The sequence below is a fragment of the Chenopodium quinoa genome, unplaced genomic scaffold (assembly GCF_001683475.1).
Source record: "Chenopodium quinoa cultivar QQ74 unplaced genomic scaffold, ASM168347v1, whole genome shotgun sequence".
Lineage (NCBI taxonomy): Eukaryota > Viridiplantae > Streptophyta > Magnoliopsida > Caryophyllales > Amaranthaceae > Chenopodium > Chenopodium quinoa.
In genome coordinates, this window is record NW_018742738.1 from 4,939,046 (window position 1) to 4,959,312 (window position 20,267).

General features: G+C 35.9%; 1 protein-coding gene across 1 annotated transcript; it reads left to right on the forward strand.

Annotated features, from left to right (window-relative positions):
* Nucleotides 1-6,516: 6,516 nt before the first annotated feature.
* LOC110724045 lies at nucleotides 6,517-13,743 on the forward strand. Its single transcript, XM_021903443.1, has 5 exons — nucleotides 6,517-7,476; nucleotides 7,564-7,915; nucleotides 7,991-8,151; nucleotides 8,221-8,496; nucleotides 13,492-13,743. Exons 1-5 carry the CDS (start codon nucleotides 6,517-6,519, stop codon nucleotides 13,741-13,743), a joined length of 2,001 nt encoding a protein of 666 aa, XP_021759135.1.
* The last annotated feature ends 6,524 nt before the right edge of the window (nucleotides 13,744-20,267 follow it).

Below are 20,267 nucleotides of genomic sequence, written 5' to 3' on the forward strand. Positions count from 1 at the left end.
AACACATACAACAACACTAATAATATTACTTTGTTCTACCTAAGCTAATAGTTATGCATTCAATAAATATTTAGTTCTAAAGTATTGCGCCCACTATTCTCGAACCACATTCAACTCGTCAACATCATACGGGGCTGTCCTTGGACAAAAATCCTATAAAAAAAAACATATGAATGAGGTTACAAAATAAAAACAATACATAATAAAAACAATCATTAGAATAAATGTGATGGTCCAAATTATAGAAATAAAACTCAAAATATAGAAATAAAACACATAACATCCTTAATTAACTTATATTTTGGTTCCTATGAATTGAAATTAATGAAAAATGACCATTTACTCACTTTTGGGAGCGTATAGAGCCAAAAAGGCTTTAAAATTGCCTAAGGGACTTCTATCTTTAAAATGCGAGAAAAATATTCACCTCTGCCTCTAATTCTTAGGAATTCGTCACATAAATATCATTTCCTATCCTCTTACACAGTAACACTCATTCTTCATTTAACACACTCATTCTTCATCATCACTTGTTTTTCAAACAAAATGTTACCCGGGATTCAAAATTTCTATGCTAATCACATTATCTAATACACAATCAATCTTAGTTTCATATCAGGTTCAACTAAACAAATCATCGTTAAAATTTTAAGATAAAACAAAATCAATCAACAAAATACACTACACCACAACAAAAATACCGAAAATTAAGACTAAAATCAGACCTTGCCCTTGCTGATAAAGGCGCCAGAGCTTGTCCTGACCTCACTAAACTGGCTATCCCAGACTAATTACTGCCACACGGTTCCTGCAGACAATACAAAAACGCATTAAGTGATTAAAACACAATGGTAAGTTTTTGAAGATAGAACTCATAAAAGCCATGGTCTCATGCACTTGATAAACCTTGAAAAAAAGTCCAAATGGTTCATGATCATAGTGTAGAGAAAAAATTTCACACATGTGGATAAAAGGACGAAATATATAAATTACAAGGCCTCTTAAACCATGCAAAATCTAAATGGTTTGTAAAAATGACCATAAAGAGAACATCTTAAATTGGTAAGGTATTACATAAGGCAGTAATCAATACATCAAATCGCCCCTTAATATGTAGCTCAATGCCCCAAATGTATTTGAACACTAAAAAAAAAATCGTTACAAAATCGACCATGTGTTATTGTCAGGTTAGCTCGATTACTATAGTTTTCTTGTTGACTAGCTAGTCATTCATATACAAATAGCTAATATGCAATATATTATTGCCAGGTTAGCTCACTTTAGTTATTTCTGTTTTAAAATAGGCCTCAGTACCTTTCATAACAACTACGAACGGAAAACAAAACTGAATAACTTTTACATAAGAAACCAAGCGATTTAACAATGCTAGATAAATTGAAGGAAATGATACTCAATTAATCAAGTTGGTCAATCTACTTATCATATAGTACATTATTTCCTAAATCTCATGTATATACCGTCCTGGCGCACTATTGAACCCCAATCTGTCCCCTCACATATTTCCCGACTACTCGAAACTCCAATTCTTTATCAAACCTCATATTCACAGGAATATACCGTTTTGGAAGTTGTGTCAGTATTTTCATCATCACTCTCCCCAACCAAATTTCATCAATAATTGCATTAACAGGCCTAAATTATAAGCTGAAACCATTGCTCAATTACTCTTCCTTCATAAATAATCATGAATTCTAACATAAATTAAAACGATCTTGCTAACGAACGCCCCGGGACGTAAGATAAGGATAAATTATATTGGTTGAAATGATATTAAGTTAGGAATTCATGACAAAATCACGCGTCGTTCGGTGTAATTAATGTTAATTTTACTCTAATATTTGCACTTTAATTATCTTATCTAACGCCCTGGGGGCGCTCATTAGCTTTTGCCAAATTAAAATAGTCCCTAATATATCCAGCATAAACCAAAATTAATCAGAACAGCGAAAACGTGATCAATAATCACTAAATCAACAATCATCTAAAATCAAGCAAAAACTAAAGCAAAAACAATGAATCGAAAACCAAAACTTCAAATTCAAAAAGAACAAAAATAATCAAAATAACAGTTGATGGTCTAAAATAAATCAGATTAAGACTTACAATTGATATCAAATTATCACATTCTTCATAAATAGTAGAAATTTCTCATATACAAATGCTAAATTCAAACAAAAATGATAACAAAATTAATAGATTAATTAAAATTCAAAGAAAAAAATTAATTAAAAAATTCAACTGAAAAAATTAAAAAATGATTTAACAGAATTGTTCTTCACCTCGCTACCAAAAAAATTAATTAAAATTACTTAAATTAAGGCTAACAAACTTAATATATTTAATTATTCTAAAAATAAGGCTAACAAAAAAAGTAAAACTTATTACCTTGAGTTCTTCACATGGCCGCTTGAAAAAACCGCAAGACACCACCACCGGAGTTGTGAGGGAGCTTGTAAAGGAGACCGGAGCAAATGAAGGAACTTGTGAGGGGCAAATTACGGAACTTGCGAGGAGCAAACGACGGTACTGCACCTAAACTTGTAAGGGAGAAAGGGAGAAGGGACGAAGAAAAAGAGGCCGGACCACCTAAGCTTGCAAGGAGAAAGGGTGAAGAGACAAGGACCGGCGACGGAGAATCAGAGGACCACCAGAGAAGATGAGATTGCGCTTTAATGGGGAACAGATCGAGTAGAGCAACGTACAACGTTGTAGGGAATATTTCAAGCATTATCTAAAATGTGAACCCCACTGTGATCATACACTAAAGTATGGTGGCGTCCAAAGGGAAGGAAGCTAGAGCAAAAGAGTCGCCAACAAGTTTTAGGAACTTGTAAACCGTTCACGAGGTGAAGGTTACACCCCTTAACGATCCAGGAGATCTTTAACTCCAACAGGTCTGGAACTAAGACTGGAAGTTCGGGGATGAAGGTACAAATCCAACCTAAAAGAGACTGAACCTGCCCTAATAATAGGCCTCTACTTTATTCTTCTCGTATTCATGTGCGCTTTCCGACTAACATGAAATCATTAGGTTAACCCTAAACCTGTTTAATCTATGTTGGTTGAATATTTAATGCACAAATAAACCTATTATTGGCGATCACTTGAATTATAATCAAATTAACCCAAACAAGATTATTAATTATCTTATTAAGTGTGATTAAAAGTACAAATTCCCTTTAAATATGCATAAAAGATGTGATCAAGCAATAACAATAAATATATATATCAAGCAACATCATAATCAAAATTATAACAATCATAATAACAATTATAACAATAATCATAAAAATTATAAAAATAATCATGTTAAAGCATAATAATAGCAAGATCCTGGGCATGATACTAACAAGATTAATAACAAACCCTAGCATGTCACTAAACAATAAAGATCAAAGCTTTAGCCCTAACATGATACTAACGTGCTATTAGGAAAGAAAATAGGAAGCATCATAGAAATCATAATTGATATAAGAAACTTATTCATTACCCTAAACATGGTATAAGAAGCAATAAAACATCCAAACATGATACTAGGAATCAAAATAACAATCTAAACATGATTTCTATATCAAAATATCAATTAAACAATTAAAGCACTTACTTGGATGCTTCGTACCTCTTTCTAATAACAAAATAAACACGTTAGTAACTTTAAGGAAAATAATAAAATCAAAGAATTAAATTAAATAATTGAAATAGAGATTTGGGACCAAACCCTCAGAAATAACCAAACCTTTCACGTCTATGGCGAAGGCAACTTCGAACTTGGCTAGGTGTCTAGTTGTAGGGAATAATTTTCAAGCTTTAATCCCACTAGCTTGAACACCACTGTGATAATACACTAAAGTACGGTGGCGTCCAAAAGGGAAGAAGATAGAGCAAAAGATTCGCCAAAAAGTTTTAGGAACTTGTAAACCGTTCACGAGGTGAAGGTTACGCCCCTTAACGATCCAAGAGATCGTCAACTCCATAAGGTCATGAACCAAATAAGGGTTCGGGGATGAAGGTACAAATACAACCTAAAAGAGATTGAACCTGCCCTAATAATAGGCCTCTACTTTATTCTGATCGTATTCATGTGCGCTTTCTAATTAACATGCAATCAATAGGATTAACCCTAAACCTGTTTATCTATGTTGTTTGAATATAATGCACAAATAAATTTATTATTGGTGATCACTTGAATTATAATCAAATTAACACTAACAAGATTATTAAATATCTTATTAAGCGTGATTACAAGTACAAATTCCCTTTCAACATGCATAAAAGGCGTGATCAAGCAATAACAATAAAAATCAAGCAACATAATAAATTAATTATGATCATGACAATAAAATTATAATAATAATAATCATAAAAATAATAATCATAATCACAATAATCATGACAATCATAAATCATAATTAAAATAATAATCATCATAATAACAATAATAATAGGGAAATTCTCACTGGTAGCCTTGTGTTTTTGCTTTTTCTCAATGGTAGCCAATTTTTTTCCAGTTCTCAATGGTAGCCTCAAACTTTTAAAAAGTTACAAACGTAACCTTATTGTTACAAAAACGTTAGTTGGCCGTTAACTTTTAAAAGTTACATTAATGATTTTGTGGTTACATTTAAATTTAGTCAGTAATTAAAACTCCCACCAACCCTCATTTAACTCGAAAATCTTTTCTTTCTCTTTCACTCATCTCATTCATCTTCTACCTTGGTTCTGCGTGAGGATTGCTATTTCTGGGAAGTTCTTTGGGGAAGGATTTCGGAAATTAAGAAGCGATTTTCTTATCCTTTGTTTGGAAAACGCAAGGTATGTACAATTATTCCTTCTTATTTTGTATAATTTTGGTGTTTGATGTTGCATGAGTTGTGAAATGGTTAAATCAAGTGAAATCGAAAAAATTAGGGTTTTTTGCTGAATTACGTAGTTGTATGTTGTTATATGTATAAATTGTATGTTTTTTTTGTTTAGGTTTTGCTGTTTGGGTTAATTTTGGGTAAAATTGCATGAAATGCGCAAGGTTGTATGTGTTTAGGGGTAAAATTACATGCGTTATGAGAAAGCTTGTATCTTGTTTTTGTAGATCATTTGTATTCTTTTTTTTAAAAAAAAAATTCATACTTAATTGTTGCAGAATGGATTATCCAGTGGTGCTTAAGTTTCAATATAAGCATACTGATGTTGAAGTTATTATAGATGACATTGATAAGGCTTCTCTGATTGATGTGATCGTAGACTATTTGGAAATATGTAGGATAGAGAAATTGGAAACACCTAGATACCCTAGGTTTGAGTATTGTTGGAAGATGAGACAATATGAGATTAGGAATGATTTTAAATTCATGGAAATGTTTGAGAGGCTACCTGGTAAAACTCTGATTTATATTTAGGTTGATAATGGTGAGTGTGAAACAGATATTGCACAAGCTGCATTTAATTTAAGAACTAGTAGGTTAGCAAAACAACTACATGAACAACGGGTAGAGGAAGGAAGAAAAGTTGTCAATGAACCTAATCAACATAGGAAAGTAGTAGAATCTGGACTAAAGGAACCACCAGTTAGGTATGTGCTTGGAGGAGGTGGAGATAAGGACAAAGCAATGGAATTAGTACCTTTGAATAGTACAATGCAGGCTAGGGAAAATCAAATTTTGCATCAGCAATTAAGTGATATGCAGATTGACCCTGACATGACAATGGCTGACATAGAATTAGAAAAAGAGATGTATAGGGACTCTTGCAGAGGAAAAGGTAGAGGAAGTAGAGGGAGAGGAAGAGGGGGGGAGGGAGAGGTAGAGGTAGCAGAGGGGGCAGAGGGAGAGGAGGCAGAGGGAGGGGTAAAAGTACTGGGTACACTTTTCAGCAGTGGTTGGGTATGGACAATCCTGGGGTTCAAACTCAAACCCAAATGCCTCCTGCAGATCACATCCCCAACACTGAATTACACACACCCCCAGTTCATGTGGTGAGGAGGAGCCCAAGAAAATAAGGAAAGAAAGCCCCAACCCCTGTTCCAGAAAATGCTGACCAATCACCAGTAGCTGAAATTCAACCCAACGATACTGCACACCTAAACCAACCCCCTCTTCCCAATGACCATGCTGACATTCAAACACAAGAAACCCCATTGCACCTTCTTTTAATCATACTCCATTCAACCCTACACCTGAAATAGGGGAGCAAGGAAAGGCATCAGGGTCAACTAGGTCTTCCCAAGCTTTCACTACTATTAAGAGGAAGATTCCTCTTACAACAGTTAGGAGGAAAGGGATAGTAATAGAGAATTCAGTCAGTGAGGGGAGCAACAGTCTCAGTCAAGGGGTTGGGAGTAGAAGGAGAAGGGAGGTCATTGTCAGTTTAGGTGATGACACCCTGATAGGGTTTGAAGATGATGATGAAGATGATTACATCCCTGATGATGATGTGGGAGTGCTGATGGATGATGATGATGATGATGATGAGAGTGTTGATGATGAGGATGATGAAGAAGAGATGGATGGGGCTGTTGCAATACATGACAATTTTGATCCTTTCACTGATGAGGTGTTTGATGATGGCAAAGATGATGACAATTATTTCATCAACTTATATAGGAATGGTGAGCTTTACAAAGATGCAGAATTTGGCAAGATTGTCCTTAAACCTTGGTTGTTATTTACTGATAAGCAACATGTGAGGGATGTGGTGAGGGATTATTGTATTCAAAGTGGCTTTTCAGTCATAGTTGAGAGGGCAACAAATAGCAGGTACACTGTCAAGTGTAGTGCAATGGGGTGTGAGTGGAGACTACACTCATCTCAGTTACCTGATGGAATTACATGGGCAATTAAGTCCATAAAAAATTCTGAACACACTTGTTCTGGGTTAGATGTGAATAACCCAATGGTGAACTGTGCATGGGCTACAAGGGTGCTGATGGAAGATGTGAGGGCCAACAATGATATATCAGCAAAGTCCCTAAATGCTATACTTTTCCAGAGGTATGGTGTTCAAATGGCCCAGAGTACACTTTATAGGGTGAGAACACATGCTTTAAATGAGATTCATGGGTCTCATGATGAAAGCTATGCCTTACTTCCCAAATACTGTGAGATGATAAAGAGCACAAACCAAGGATCTGATGTTCATTGTGCATGGGTTGAGCTAGCAGAACAGCCTGAGAAGCCACTAGTGTTCAAAAGCATTTTTGTTGCATTCAAAGGTGTCACAGATGGTTTGAAAGGGTGTAGGGGATTGATAGGTGTTGATGGTGCACACCTTAAGGGGAATCATGGAGGTGTTCTGCTCTCAGCTGTAGCCTTGGATGGGAACAATGAGTTGTTCCCATTTGCTTGGGCAATTCTAACTGCTGAAGACTCAGACAGCTGGATGTTCTTTGTCTGGCATTTGAAAAACCTGTTGCAAGGCTTGGGAAGGGGAGACAGTTGGTGCATAATTTCAGATAGGCAGAAAGTGAGCTTGTAGTGCTTTTCAAAAGTTATTTTTTGTTTATAATAATAGCTTGTTACACACTTAACCTGACTAAGCCATCATTTGCAGGGAATTGATGTGGCATTGACTGAGTGTTGGTCAGAAGTTGATAGGAGGTACTGCTGCAAGCACCTTTGTGCAAATTGGAAGAAATCTTTCCCAGGGCCATTGTTATTCTCTTTGTTTTGGTTGACTGTTGGGGCAAATTCAGAATTCACTTTTAGGAAAGCAATGGAAAAAATGCAGAAGGTTAACCCACCTGGAAGAATTTGGTTTTCAAAGTTAGGTGAACAAAAGAGGTGGACCAAACACAAATTCAACCCTGAATTGAAGTGTGATGTCAATAAATCTAATTTTGTAGAGAGCTTTAATGCCACTCTAGGGATAGATAGATGCAGGCCTGTCCTTACATTACTTGAAGGTATTGCATTATACATCAAATTACATCACTTGACTTATTGTTATGTATGTTTAACAATGATTGTCATGATTGTAGGCATAAGAAGAAACACAATGGTTAGGATAGCCACAAGGAGACAAGTATGTGAGACTTGGGAGAGGCAGGACATTTTCCCTAACATTGTCAGAAGGATTCAACAGCTCTGTCAAGAGAGTAGGACTTGCATACCATACATGTGTGGTGAAGGAGAGTATGAGGTAATGGATGGTAAGTCTACCCTTCCAGTGAGCCTAAACAAACACACTTGTTTGTGTAATGTCTGGCAGCTAACTGGAATACCATGTAAGCATGGTATTAGGGCCATAATTCATGCAAGGTTAGACCCCCACTCATTTGTAAGTGAGTGGTATTCTGTGAGCAAGTACAGAGAAGCATATAGCTCTGGTATTAGATCTATACCAGATGTAGAACAGTGGCCAGACATCAACATGCCAGCAATTAAGCCACCAACCATGAAAAGGGCCATAGGGAGACCAAGTAGGGAGAGAAAAAGGGTTGATGATGAAGATAGAAGGGCAAAAGGGCTAAGACAATCAGATGCAGTAAGTGCAATGCATTTGGCCACAATCAGTTGACTTGCAAAGGAAGGTTGATAGCAAAGCAAAAGAATAAGCAAAAAAAGCAACAGCACAAAGAGCAGCCTGCAACAACTTCTCAACCACTAACAAGAGGAAGGTCAAGATCTGTTGGGCCATTAGCTGCTTCCCAACCTTTTTGATTCCCACTCAAGTTCACATATATGTGATGTTTCTGTTTTAAAGTGAAAACAATTAGCTTTTAAGTCCTAGTTATGTGTATGACATTATTACTGTGTTTTTACTTTGTACTTTAGTGGATAGCAGTTGCACCTTTGCATCTTCGTCCATTGTTCAGCCATTGACACCAAACTGAAGTTTGCAGAAGAGAGAAAGTGTTTGGTGAGAGAGAGAGAGATACAGAGAAATAGAGAAACAGGGGATAGGAATGGGGTTTTATAAAAGAGGGAAATATTTTTTTTGGAGGGAAACTTTGGAGCCAAAAATATGGGCAATTTAACCTCAGTACATATATGTAACCGTAACTTTTAAAAGTTAACGGCCAACTAACGTTTTTGTAACAATAAGGTTACGTTTGTAACTTTTTAAAAGTTTGAGGCTACCATTGAGAACTGGAAAAAAAATTGGCTATCATTGAGAAAAAGCAAAAACACAAGGCTACCAGTGAGAATTTCCCATAATAATATTCATAATCATGTTAAAGCATAATAAAAATAGCAAGATCCTAGGCATGATACTAACAAGATTAATAACAAACCCTAGCATGTCACTAAGCCATAAAAATCAAATCTTTAACCCTAACATGATACTAACAATCATAAATATTAGGAAGAATATAGGAAGCATCATACTTTTAATCATACTTAATAATAAAATTACCCTAGACATGATACTAGGAATATCATAATAACAATATAAACATGATTTCTACATCAATAAATCAATAAATCATTAAAGTACTTACTTTGATGCTTCGTACCTCTTTCTAATAACAAAATACACACGTTAGTAACTTCAAGGAAAATAATAAAACAAACAATTAAATTAAATAATTGAAAGAGAGATTTGGGACCAAACCCTCAGAAATTAAACCTTTCACGTCTAGGGCAAAAGCAACTTCGAATATGGCTAGTTGTTTCTAGATCTTGTGAATGCGGAATTTTGTATGTGAAAACAAATTTTAGAGAAGAACGATGAATGAATGCTAATTAAAACTGATTGTAGATCATGAAAATTGGAGAATGATTAAGAGAGAATTAGAGAATTAATGATTGCGAATGAAAACTGATTGTTGGTGTATGTAGATGATAATTGATGAATGAAAACGGAGTTTTTAATACGATATTTATAAAGAAAATCAGCTAAAAAGATAAATTAAACAAAACAGAGTTTGACGCATAAAAAACAGAGCTGGCGCCAACCCTGGCTAGCTGGCGCCAGGCACCAGCACTAGCGCCAGGCCTGGTTCAAGGCGCCAAGGCCTGGGGTTAGGTGCCAAGCCTGATTTTAACGCGTTTTCGAAAATCAGATAAATTTGTCGTACTGGAGGATAAAATCATATAATTTCCTCGAAAATGCTATTTGATTTTAATTAAAACTCTGAAAAGTCAGAAAAAGTCAATTTATCAATGCTAATTGAATTAGGAATGAAAAGAACCTTCTCGAAGATTCTAGAAGACTAAAACCATTCCTAATTGCATTAGGAATGATAAATCATATTAGGCCCTCCCCTAGATCATTGGGTCGTATATAAAGCTCAAACCGGGCCCAGTTTAGTAAATTGGTCATAATTTCCTTAATATTCATCGGAATTGGGCTTATAATATATCGTTGGAAAGGTCTTTGCAAGCCCCATCCAACTATACTACTATTGGACCCATATCATGGACTGACCAAACTGGATTGGTTGTTTTCTTAAAATAAGTTTTCAAAAACAAACAGAAGAGAAAAGAAAATAAAACTTTCGCAACACTAGACTTTACACATTTTCACTTCATTCAATTATGATTTGACGTGAAAGGTACTCATCACCGGGTTTGGTTTTGGGGAGACACATTTGGGTGTCTACACTAGTGCTAATGTATAAGGAATGATGTTTGTAAAAGGATAGGTGTAGACACCTACTTTTGGCCTCTTGTTCCGAAAGGAAGTGCGATGATGTTACAAAAATCCATTCTTCATGTTATATCAAAGTTGAAGTGTTTATGGACTACGAAAAGCATTATGAAGTAAGTTAAAACCCATATTAGAGACCAAGTTATCTTAGAGCCTTGTCCGATTACTAATTAGGCCTAAAACATGTTCATACATGTTTAAACTCGATTTATAACGGACACAAATGAGTCAAATGTAATGATTGGATCCAATGGAACCTACATTATTGAAAAACCGAGCCAAACAAATGAACCAACTATAAAATTCCCATAAAAGGCCAATAAAAATGGATAGCTCTTTCAAATAGCTTTCCAACGATATATTATAAGCCCAATTTCGAGACAAAACGAAGAAGTTATGATCAAAACACTGAACCAGGCCCTAAAACCAACACCCTTTCACTCCAACGGCCATAACTTTTGATCCATAACATATTTTAACATAATTCCAACGAAATTGATTAGAAGACATTCATATTATGGAAGAAATTCACACTCCTTAATCCGACTCTGCAATCAATTAGTTACGCGCGGCACCTAGCGCGACTCAGAGAGTTGCGAGCGCCACCTGACGGCGTGGCTCTAAAACCCTAAACCTGGATCCCTACGCCTATAAATAGGGGTCTTCGTTCAGCATTACGGGGACCAAAAAATTCAGAATTAAAAGCCTAATATTCTCAAAACCCTAATCTCTCAACTTCTCTTACTATTATACTACTATTTCTTCTCTCATCCCAAATACTTTCCAACCCTAATTGAATCTATTGAAGTCCTTGGAGGTACGAAGAAGAAATAAAGTCCATAAACACATTAAACGGAGATTTAACATAAAAGAAGAACGGTTAGTTTCCTGAGCACTTAGATAAATCGCTTTTCCTTTATTGTTTAAATAACTTTAATTGAATAAATAGTGTTGTTTGATCACTTTAAACAAAATTTTAATTAATTAATTCACATAGTATTCTTTCGTTAATCAAGACTAGAATTTGAATAATTAATTGTTGTTTTACCACTTAAGACAAGGCGAATATTGCTTATTTATTGTTCTTTCACGAATATTGATTAAATAAGAATAACGACTTTTGCAATGTAATTCCTACGTGATTAATGCTTGTAAATAAAATCAACTAACTTAGTCTTTAAGTATCACGTTGCATATATTGTTTGGTAATGAAATTGTGAAAAAGGAAGAGCTAGTAGAGGTCGTACTAGGGCTAGAATAGCGATTCCTCCCTAAAAGGAACGCTATTTTAGTACCCTCGCTCCCGAACTCATTTCTGCTTTATGTAGACCAATTTGGGCATGGGTAAACTTATGATTCGTGCTAATTATTCCATGAACTCCACATGGAAGAAAGGCAAGAACGAGGTTTATGAGTTTTCCTAAAACTCATTGGCGACTCCTACTTGTTTCTTACAAAAAAGCGTGATGAGAGTATCATTTCTAATTCAAGGTCTCCCAAACAGTCAGGAATTCAAATCCTAATACACCCTAATAAGTGTAAAGTCCTAGGATTCTAAAGGGTCGATGGGCATCTAAGGAAGGACCCCCTTACGATGGGATCACCCTCCTTACACTAGGCTAGAAAGAGGGAGAGAGAATAAGCTTTAGCTTAGAGAGAGAGAAGAATTAGAGAATTCTGGCTAAGAGTTGATGAGAATTGATGAAAATTGATAAGAATTGACGAGAATTGATGAGAATTGACGAGAATTTATGAAAATTGACGAGGGCCTAAACACGCTATTTATAATGAAATAGTCCGGAATCGATAAAAAGAATCAGAGTTCGAAAGGAATAAAACACGCCTCTGTCGCCAACAACAGCACCTAGGCGACAGCCTGATGTTTGGCGCTGCAGAAGGTTTTTCCACGCTTTTTCTATTTTTTTGATAAAATCAAAGTCGTAAAAGTTCGTAATTTCACATAAAACAGTTCTTTTATTCCAAATAAAACTCACAAAACATAATTATCAATCCTAATCCCATTAGGATTCAAAAGAACCTTCTAGAAAACTATAATCAATCCTAATTGCATTACGAATGATAATTCATAATAGGTCCTCCTCTAGATCATTGGGCCGCATATAAGAATCAAACTGGGCCCAGTTTAGTATTTTGGCCATAACTTCCTCATTATTCATCGGAATTGGGCTTATAATATATCGTTGGAAAGCTCTTTTCGACTCCTATCCAACTAAACTATTATTGGACCCTTTTTATGGAACAAACTAAAAATATTGGCTATTTTCATAAAATAGAGTAAGTTTTCGAAAACAGGAAGAGAGATTTTTAATAAAAACTAACCGCAACATTAGACTTTCCACACTTTCACTTCATTCGATCATGATTCGACGCAAAAGGTATTCATCATTGGGTTTGGTTTTGGGGAGACACAAATGGGAATCTACAAGCGTGAGTGAGGGAAAATGAAAAAAGGGGATTGAAAAGATTTTAGGGTTAATTTTGAACATTTACTCGTAACGGACACTTTAAGTCCGTTACAAATAAGTCGGTCAATCTCGTTTTGACTTTACTTTTTGTAACGGACAGAAAATGTCCGTTACGAATAACTTAGTATTTGTAATTGTCAGTAATTGCCCGTTACAAATAAAAACTTATTCGTAACGAACAGAAAGGTGCCCGTTACGAATAAGTATTTATTTGTAACGGACACCTGACCGCCCGTTACAAATACTCATTTTTTACGCGGATTGAAATTTTTTTGTAACGGACCTTAATTTCTCCCATTACGAATGATGTTATTGTAACGGGCAACAACATGCCCGTTACGATTAAGCTGTTACAAATATACTTTTTTCCACTAGTGACAGTTTTTGATGACTGCCCCAGATTCGTCTTAGAATTCGCTTTGGACTTCATGACATTGGACTTCAGCAAGCCCTTGTCAGCCAGATGCTCCAAAGTCCTCTTGAGACTATAACAGTCGTTGGTGTCATGGCCCACCTCCTGATGGAAGTGGCAGAATCTATTCTTGTTCCGCGACTGAATGGAACTCTTCATAGGATTCGGCTTCTCAATAGTCAGCCGGTCCTTCACCTCTCTAAAGATGGTGTAACAGTCTTTATTGATTTCATACTGTGAGACATACGGTTTAAATTCCTTCTTCCCCTTTTTGGACGGCTAACCAGGTTCCTCTGCCCAGACTTCTTTTCTCTTTTTGCTCTCTTTAGCTTTCTGAGCAGACCGACTCTCCTTTTGCTTGTCAAACTTCTTGGAGTCCGACTAATGGCTGGACGAGAAGAGGTCGATAGCCTGAATAAAGATCTCCGCCTCTATCAACGCTTCTTGAGGGTGAATACCCTCTTTCGGATAAGGTCGAACTTAACGGTCGACCCGTCCTTCAGACCCTTAAAGAAGTCTGTATAGGCTACCTCATCAAACATCCCCTGGATTTGAATTCTCACCAGGTTGAACCGCCTGACATATGAGCGAAGTCCTTCTCTATCTCCCTGCTACCCGGTACTCAAGTCAAGACTTTTGGTGATCAGATCTTTTGAGCGTCAGGAGTAGATTTTTTGTTACCCACCGGTTGTTTCTCCCGGCAAGGATTTCTTGGATTCTTTTGGGGCAGAAGGATCTTGGACCAGTCTAGGATCTTGGCTGCCTTGTCCTTTAGATGCGGAGTTGGCTACCTGTCCCTAACTGGCTTCCTCCTCTATGGAGGAGTCTTCCTTGCCGACTGACCCTTGCTTGGGCCAGCCTTACTTTTGGTGATCAGATCTTTGATTTCATCCTTGAAACTAGTCATGAACTTCATGAGTTCGTCCTGGGTGAATGGGGCGGATCCGTTTGCCGTTTGGGTTTCCCCTTTCGGCTGACTAAAGGGCCTGCTTGTACCCGCCTGGCTTGCACCCCGCTCTAGAGTGTCTCTAGGACAGATGCACTTGGTGATTAGAGAGCCATATTTGGCTATGTATGTTTCGACTTGAGGATCATCATCCTTGTGGTCACTGAAGACCTCCGACTGATTAACCGTGTGGTCAGGAGGTGGTACAGACTCTTGAACCATCCTTGAGGTACTCTCACCACAGACGGGGCCAAATGTTTTGGGTGTTTTTGTCCCTCAGGAGAGTTACAGCTCAAGGACTGATCCGACTACGCCTGTACCTGCAAAACAACGGAGACTCCGGGTGTTTAGAGCTCCACCTTCGACGGTCAAGTTAGTACTTGAATGTGAGTAGGAGAAAGTGCGCAAAGTAAAATGAGATATTCTCGGATTCCGAGATCAGGTGCTCTCTGATGTGAGAGAATGTAGGATAGGTGTAATAAATGATTGAATGTGTCTCAATATTTGGGGAATATATCCCTATTTATAGGGTCATTGGAGAACGTGCCCCTTTGACAGGGTAAAGTCGTATCCCCAAATCAAAAGTAATTCCTAAATCCTCAAACTAATGTAGATAGGGAAGTAGGGTCAAATCCACAGAGAAACGGATCTTTCTATTCCTAATTAACTATTATAATCTAGATTATGAGGTAACCAATATTTATATTTTAATGATAAACTAAACTACGGAGATCAAGAATAAGGAGAAAATAATATAAAAAAGGATCCAGGGCATAGGTTCACCAATAAATAATATTCAAGGGTAGAATATAATAATCATTCATCAATGCATATACTAATCAGATTATAAAGGGCTTTCGCTACGTATTATAATCACACAATTAATTTACCGGTATTAAATCTCATCTTTCGAATCTCGACCTAACCATTTATAAATTAACCTGCCTATTGAAACTAGATTTAAACATCAATTCTCATCTGTCAAATCTCGAATCAATATTGTCAAACTCATGCATAAAAGATAAGGCCTAATCTAGTCACAGAGTATTAAATCAATCAATAGGAAATTAATCTAGCATTGACAATTAACAACAATAAATTACCCCTTCATATTATTTATGGATCCCATAAACCCTAGAAATAAAACTACTTACACATGATAGAAACTAAACTAATAAAGGCAATTAAAACAAACATACTCAAAACAATAATAATAAAACTAGTATGAATGAAACAAAAGCAATAATAATTAAGTTTAAATAAAAACATTCAACGAGCAACTTGAAGGAACGTAATAACTAATAAGAACGTAATAATCTTAATTCCCAGCACAAAACTTCAGAACTAATAATAAAAGCTTAAAAATAAGAAAGAAAAAGAAAAGAAAGCTGCGTGAACTAATCCTAAAGTCAACTAATACTCAAGAAAAAAAATTATGAGTTTTTTTCCTAAAACTATCCTAAAAGCTCCGTAAAAGAAAACAAAGAAAAAAATCTAAAACACTGCCCTTGGTTGTTTCGAACTTCGGTTTATATAGCAAATCGCCAAACCGATCGGGCCCTTAGTCCATCCGATTGGGCCCGTCAATTTCGCCTAAGTTGGCAGCAACAAGTATGCTTCTTGGGTTATAAATTGGGCTTCATACGAATTGACCCATTATCCTTTGCCTTGATATTCGGTATTGGACTTGTAATATAATTAGTACTCTGACGAACCAAGCCTTTAATCCTCGAATCAAATTAGTTAGCTCGACTTTAAGCTTCAAATATACGGTTATAAAATACGATCCGACTCTAATGTCTTCATAGTGGCTTAATAAGCTTAGGAATTATCACAAATCTGCAAATTCCTTCAAAATAATACCAAATCTATAAAAACACTAGAAAACGTATATTAGTAATAAAAATAGCTCCACAGAGCTAAAATAAGAACAAATATGACCGTGAGACGGGGAATAAATATATATATATATATATATATATATATATATATATATATATATATATATATATATACTCATCAAACTCCCCCAAGCAAACCTTTGCTTGTCCCTAAGCAAAGCAATGAATAAATAAATCAATACTTCACCCCAATTAAAGTTAAAATCAATAAATATAATTCAAGGTAAATACGACAAATATGTATCAAAGTCAATCAATCAAATTCATCCAACTACCAATCTTCCCTAACAATTGTCAAATAGAGCAAACCACAAGAGCATATAGAATTCAAGACTAGTGCTCACACACTCGACTCTCATTTATGTGGCAAGTAAAAGATGTACTTGATCGCTCTCCAACCAACCCCTTTAATATGAACAATGCCCTCCCAAACTCACAACACTCGTGTGTTTAAAGAGATAAGCACTCAACCTTAATAGTCGACTCGGAATATGTCAAGTCATAACTTGCATTGATAAACAACACTTTCACATCCACACAACTCTATGCCCAAGGTCGGAAGGTCTTTAAAGGTTGTAATGTAAGGCTAGGGTAGAGGGTAGGATATATTTGGGAATATGTGAGAGAAAAGCTATGCTTTAAGGGAGCCAAATCCTAATAAAACCCATGATAAAAAATAAATGATGATCATACATCTCCAACATACCAACTCTAACAAAAATCCACCAAATACAACTCCAAAAAATATAAACAATCCCAACTCTTACAATTTCACTCATAAAAATATAATAATGTAGAGCTAGAGTGAATAAACAAACTCTAAACAATCAAACTTGAAATATTTTCATTGAAACTCAATTTTTTCTTTCTTTTCTTTTGATCAACCTTCACTTAGAACACTTGAACATTAAACATTTTTATTTCCTTTTTGCTCTTTCCTTTTTTTTTTCTTTTGAAGTTCACTTTTTTCATTTTTTCTATTTTTTTTTCGAACTTCTTTTTTTTCATACCATCATACTTTATTTTTTCAAGACAATTCAACTTTCAAACTCATCAAAAATAAAATACGATCAAGAACAAATAACTTCTCGAAACCCACCCAAATTGTGCAAATAATAAGCACACTACAAACTCCCTCACCTCACTCACTAATAGCTCCCCCAAGCCAAGCTTGGGACTAGTAACCAATGGGGCAAAAATGGCTTGTAATGTGGTTAATAAACAATAAAAGGGCACAAGCAACAACATGGGTAGCAAGAGGGGAACAAATGTATCTAAATTATCTGAAGGCTACCTAAAAGAATGAACGCCTTCGTCCTCCACATGTGCATAATAATGAGCCATGAAACACTACTCATAGTTGCAAACCAATACTCAAATTCATTAACATACAAGGAACTAACACACATTCCTAACCAAATCAACTAGTCAAGCACTATATTCACAGGTAGTTGGACAAAATTGACGCATGTTAAGGCATCTAAGCAATCAAACTTCAAGTCATGATCAACTAATCCACAATATTTATCATCAATAACCAAGAATCAAAATAATTTTCTTGAGTATGGGGCACAGGGAAGCATGATTTATAATTCATTAGAACGTATTTTTGGATATTTTAATTTTTCATTTTTTTGTATTTTTCATATAGGAAAACAATAAAAATACACTAGAAAGCAATAAATCTATACTAATAAAGCATTAAAAACTAAACTAAGCACACTAAAGAAAATAAAAAGAAAAGGGAAAGAAAGAGTACCTATATGTAAAAGAAATCCCCCCCCAAGCTAAATCAGACAATGTCCTCATTGGCTTAAAGGGAAACAACCTCATCATTAAACTCGTATCCACCACCATCCCAAACATTGCAATGCATCACCTGGGTACAAATTTGAACAAAACAGAAACAAAGTGTTAGTAAGAGAAGAAGCAAAAACGAGTCAGGTCCACTATTTTGCTCATAACGTTTTATACAAATAATAATTAAGTGATTCCAATTCCATTGGAAAGTAGACTTGAAGAGCTTTCCATTGGTAGGTCACACGCAAAATTTCGTTAAGGAACGTTAGTTATGGCCAGTCGAAGTTGAGCAGTTTTGCCGTTGCGCTCTCGCGCCCGATCGGGCGAGCGTGGCCCGATCGGGCCCGACTCTAAGGTCCGAACTGGCATCCTCTTCTTACTTACTGCTCGAAATTATTTACTATATTTGATTTCCATTGTTTTTCCACAAGATTGAGCATTTATCACTCGATCGGGTGAAACTTTCACTACGGGCTCAAACTCTACAACTTGTTTCTCAATCTCCACTTGTTCATCTTCAAACCCGAGTCCAACACAATTTAAAGCTCTTTCTATAGCATCCACTTCATCTTTCCATGTACTAGTTTTTCCTGCAGAAGATGCAACACAAGATACCGCCTCCAAGGGATCTCTAACGGGAGCTTGGGGCTTATTAGAAAAATTATGTACATCAACCACACCAATACTAAAACACTTTTCCTCTACCATTGGGCTTTTAGGGACATTATTTATATTAAAAGTAATATTATCATCCCTACACATAATGTAAGTTTACCACTCTTGACATCTATTATTGCCCCTGCAGTATGAAGGAATGGTCTACCCAAAATAATCAGAATTTGCAAATCTTCCTTCATATCAAGAACAACAAAATCAACAGGTATATAAAATTTACCTACTCTAATAGGGACATCTTATAAAACACCTATAGGGTATTTAACAGAACGATCAGCCATTTGCAGAGTAATATTGGTAGGTTTTAATCTACCCATATTTAATTTAGAGCTCACAGATAATGGCATAACACTTACACTAGCACCCAAATCACATAAATTTTTTCAATCATCAGATTACCAATATGACATGGAATAGAAAAACTACTCGGATCTTTTAGTTTAGGTGGAGATTTATTCTGTAATATAGCACTACATTCTGCAGTAAAAGCAACAGTCTCTATCTCACTAATAGATCTTTTTCTAGTCAAAATTTCTTTCATAAATTTAGAGTATGCAGGAACTTGAGTAATTAAATCTGTGAAAGGAACTGTTACATGCAAATTTTTCACAACCTCAAGAAACTTACCAAATTCCTTATCCAACTTACTCTTTAAATGTTTATTAGGGAATGGAAGTTTGATAGCAAGACCCTGCACATCTCCACTCTTATCTTGGGGTTTACCCTGCAAAGAATTATCAGAAAAGTTAGTTTTACCCTATAGCCCTGCAGGGCTAGTAACAACATTGTTTGGTTTAACAGAATCAAGATTAGCAATTTTTGTTGCAGGTTCATCATCTTTGGGCATAGGAGGCCCATCATAGTGTGAACCACTCCTCAGAGTAATTGCATTTGCGTATTCTGTTGTTTGTACTGCCTGTGATGGTAGGGCTCCCTGCTGGCGAGTTTGCAGAGTAGAGGAAAGTTGCGCAATCTGAGTGTCTATTATTTTATTATGTGCTATTAATGAGTCGATTTGCGTATCTCTACTCTGCATCTGCTTATGCATATTGGCTAACATCGTTTTGATTTCTGATAGGCCATAATCAAATGGAGGAGTAACAACATGTTGTGGTCTCTGATGTGGAGGTTGGTAGTACCTCTGTTGTGGTTGTTGTACCTGTGGTGGAGGGTTAAGCACATTCGTACTATTGTACGACATATTTTGGTTATTTTTCAACCTTGTATTGTAGGTGTTAGAGTATGGACTAATTTGCTTATAGGTTTGAAAAGCATTAATCTTCTCAATTGAACTCCTACAGTCATGTGCCCAATGACCTACAAGACCACAATTTTCACAAAATATTGTAGAGTTAGTACCAATAGCAGAAACATTAGCAACAGAAGATGAATTATAATTATTAATACTGTTTAGTTTCTGGCTAATAGAAGTCAATTGTGTC

Bases quoted from the DNA above. Each gene is read 5' to 3' on its own strand.
- LOC110724045 (XM_021903443.1), top strand. From the start codon at position 6,517: ATGGATGGGGCTGTTGCAATACATGACAATTTTGATCCTTTCACTGAT. The intron at 8,152-8,220 runs GTAATGGATGGT...AATGTCTGGCAG, and splicing joins GTGGTGAAGGAGAGTATGAG to CTAACTGGAATACCATGTAA. The intron at 8,497-13,491 runs GTAAGTGCAATG...TGACTGCCCCAG, and splicing joins GGCTAAGACAATCAGATGCA to ATTCGTCTTAGAATTCGCTT.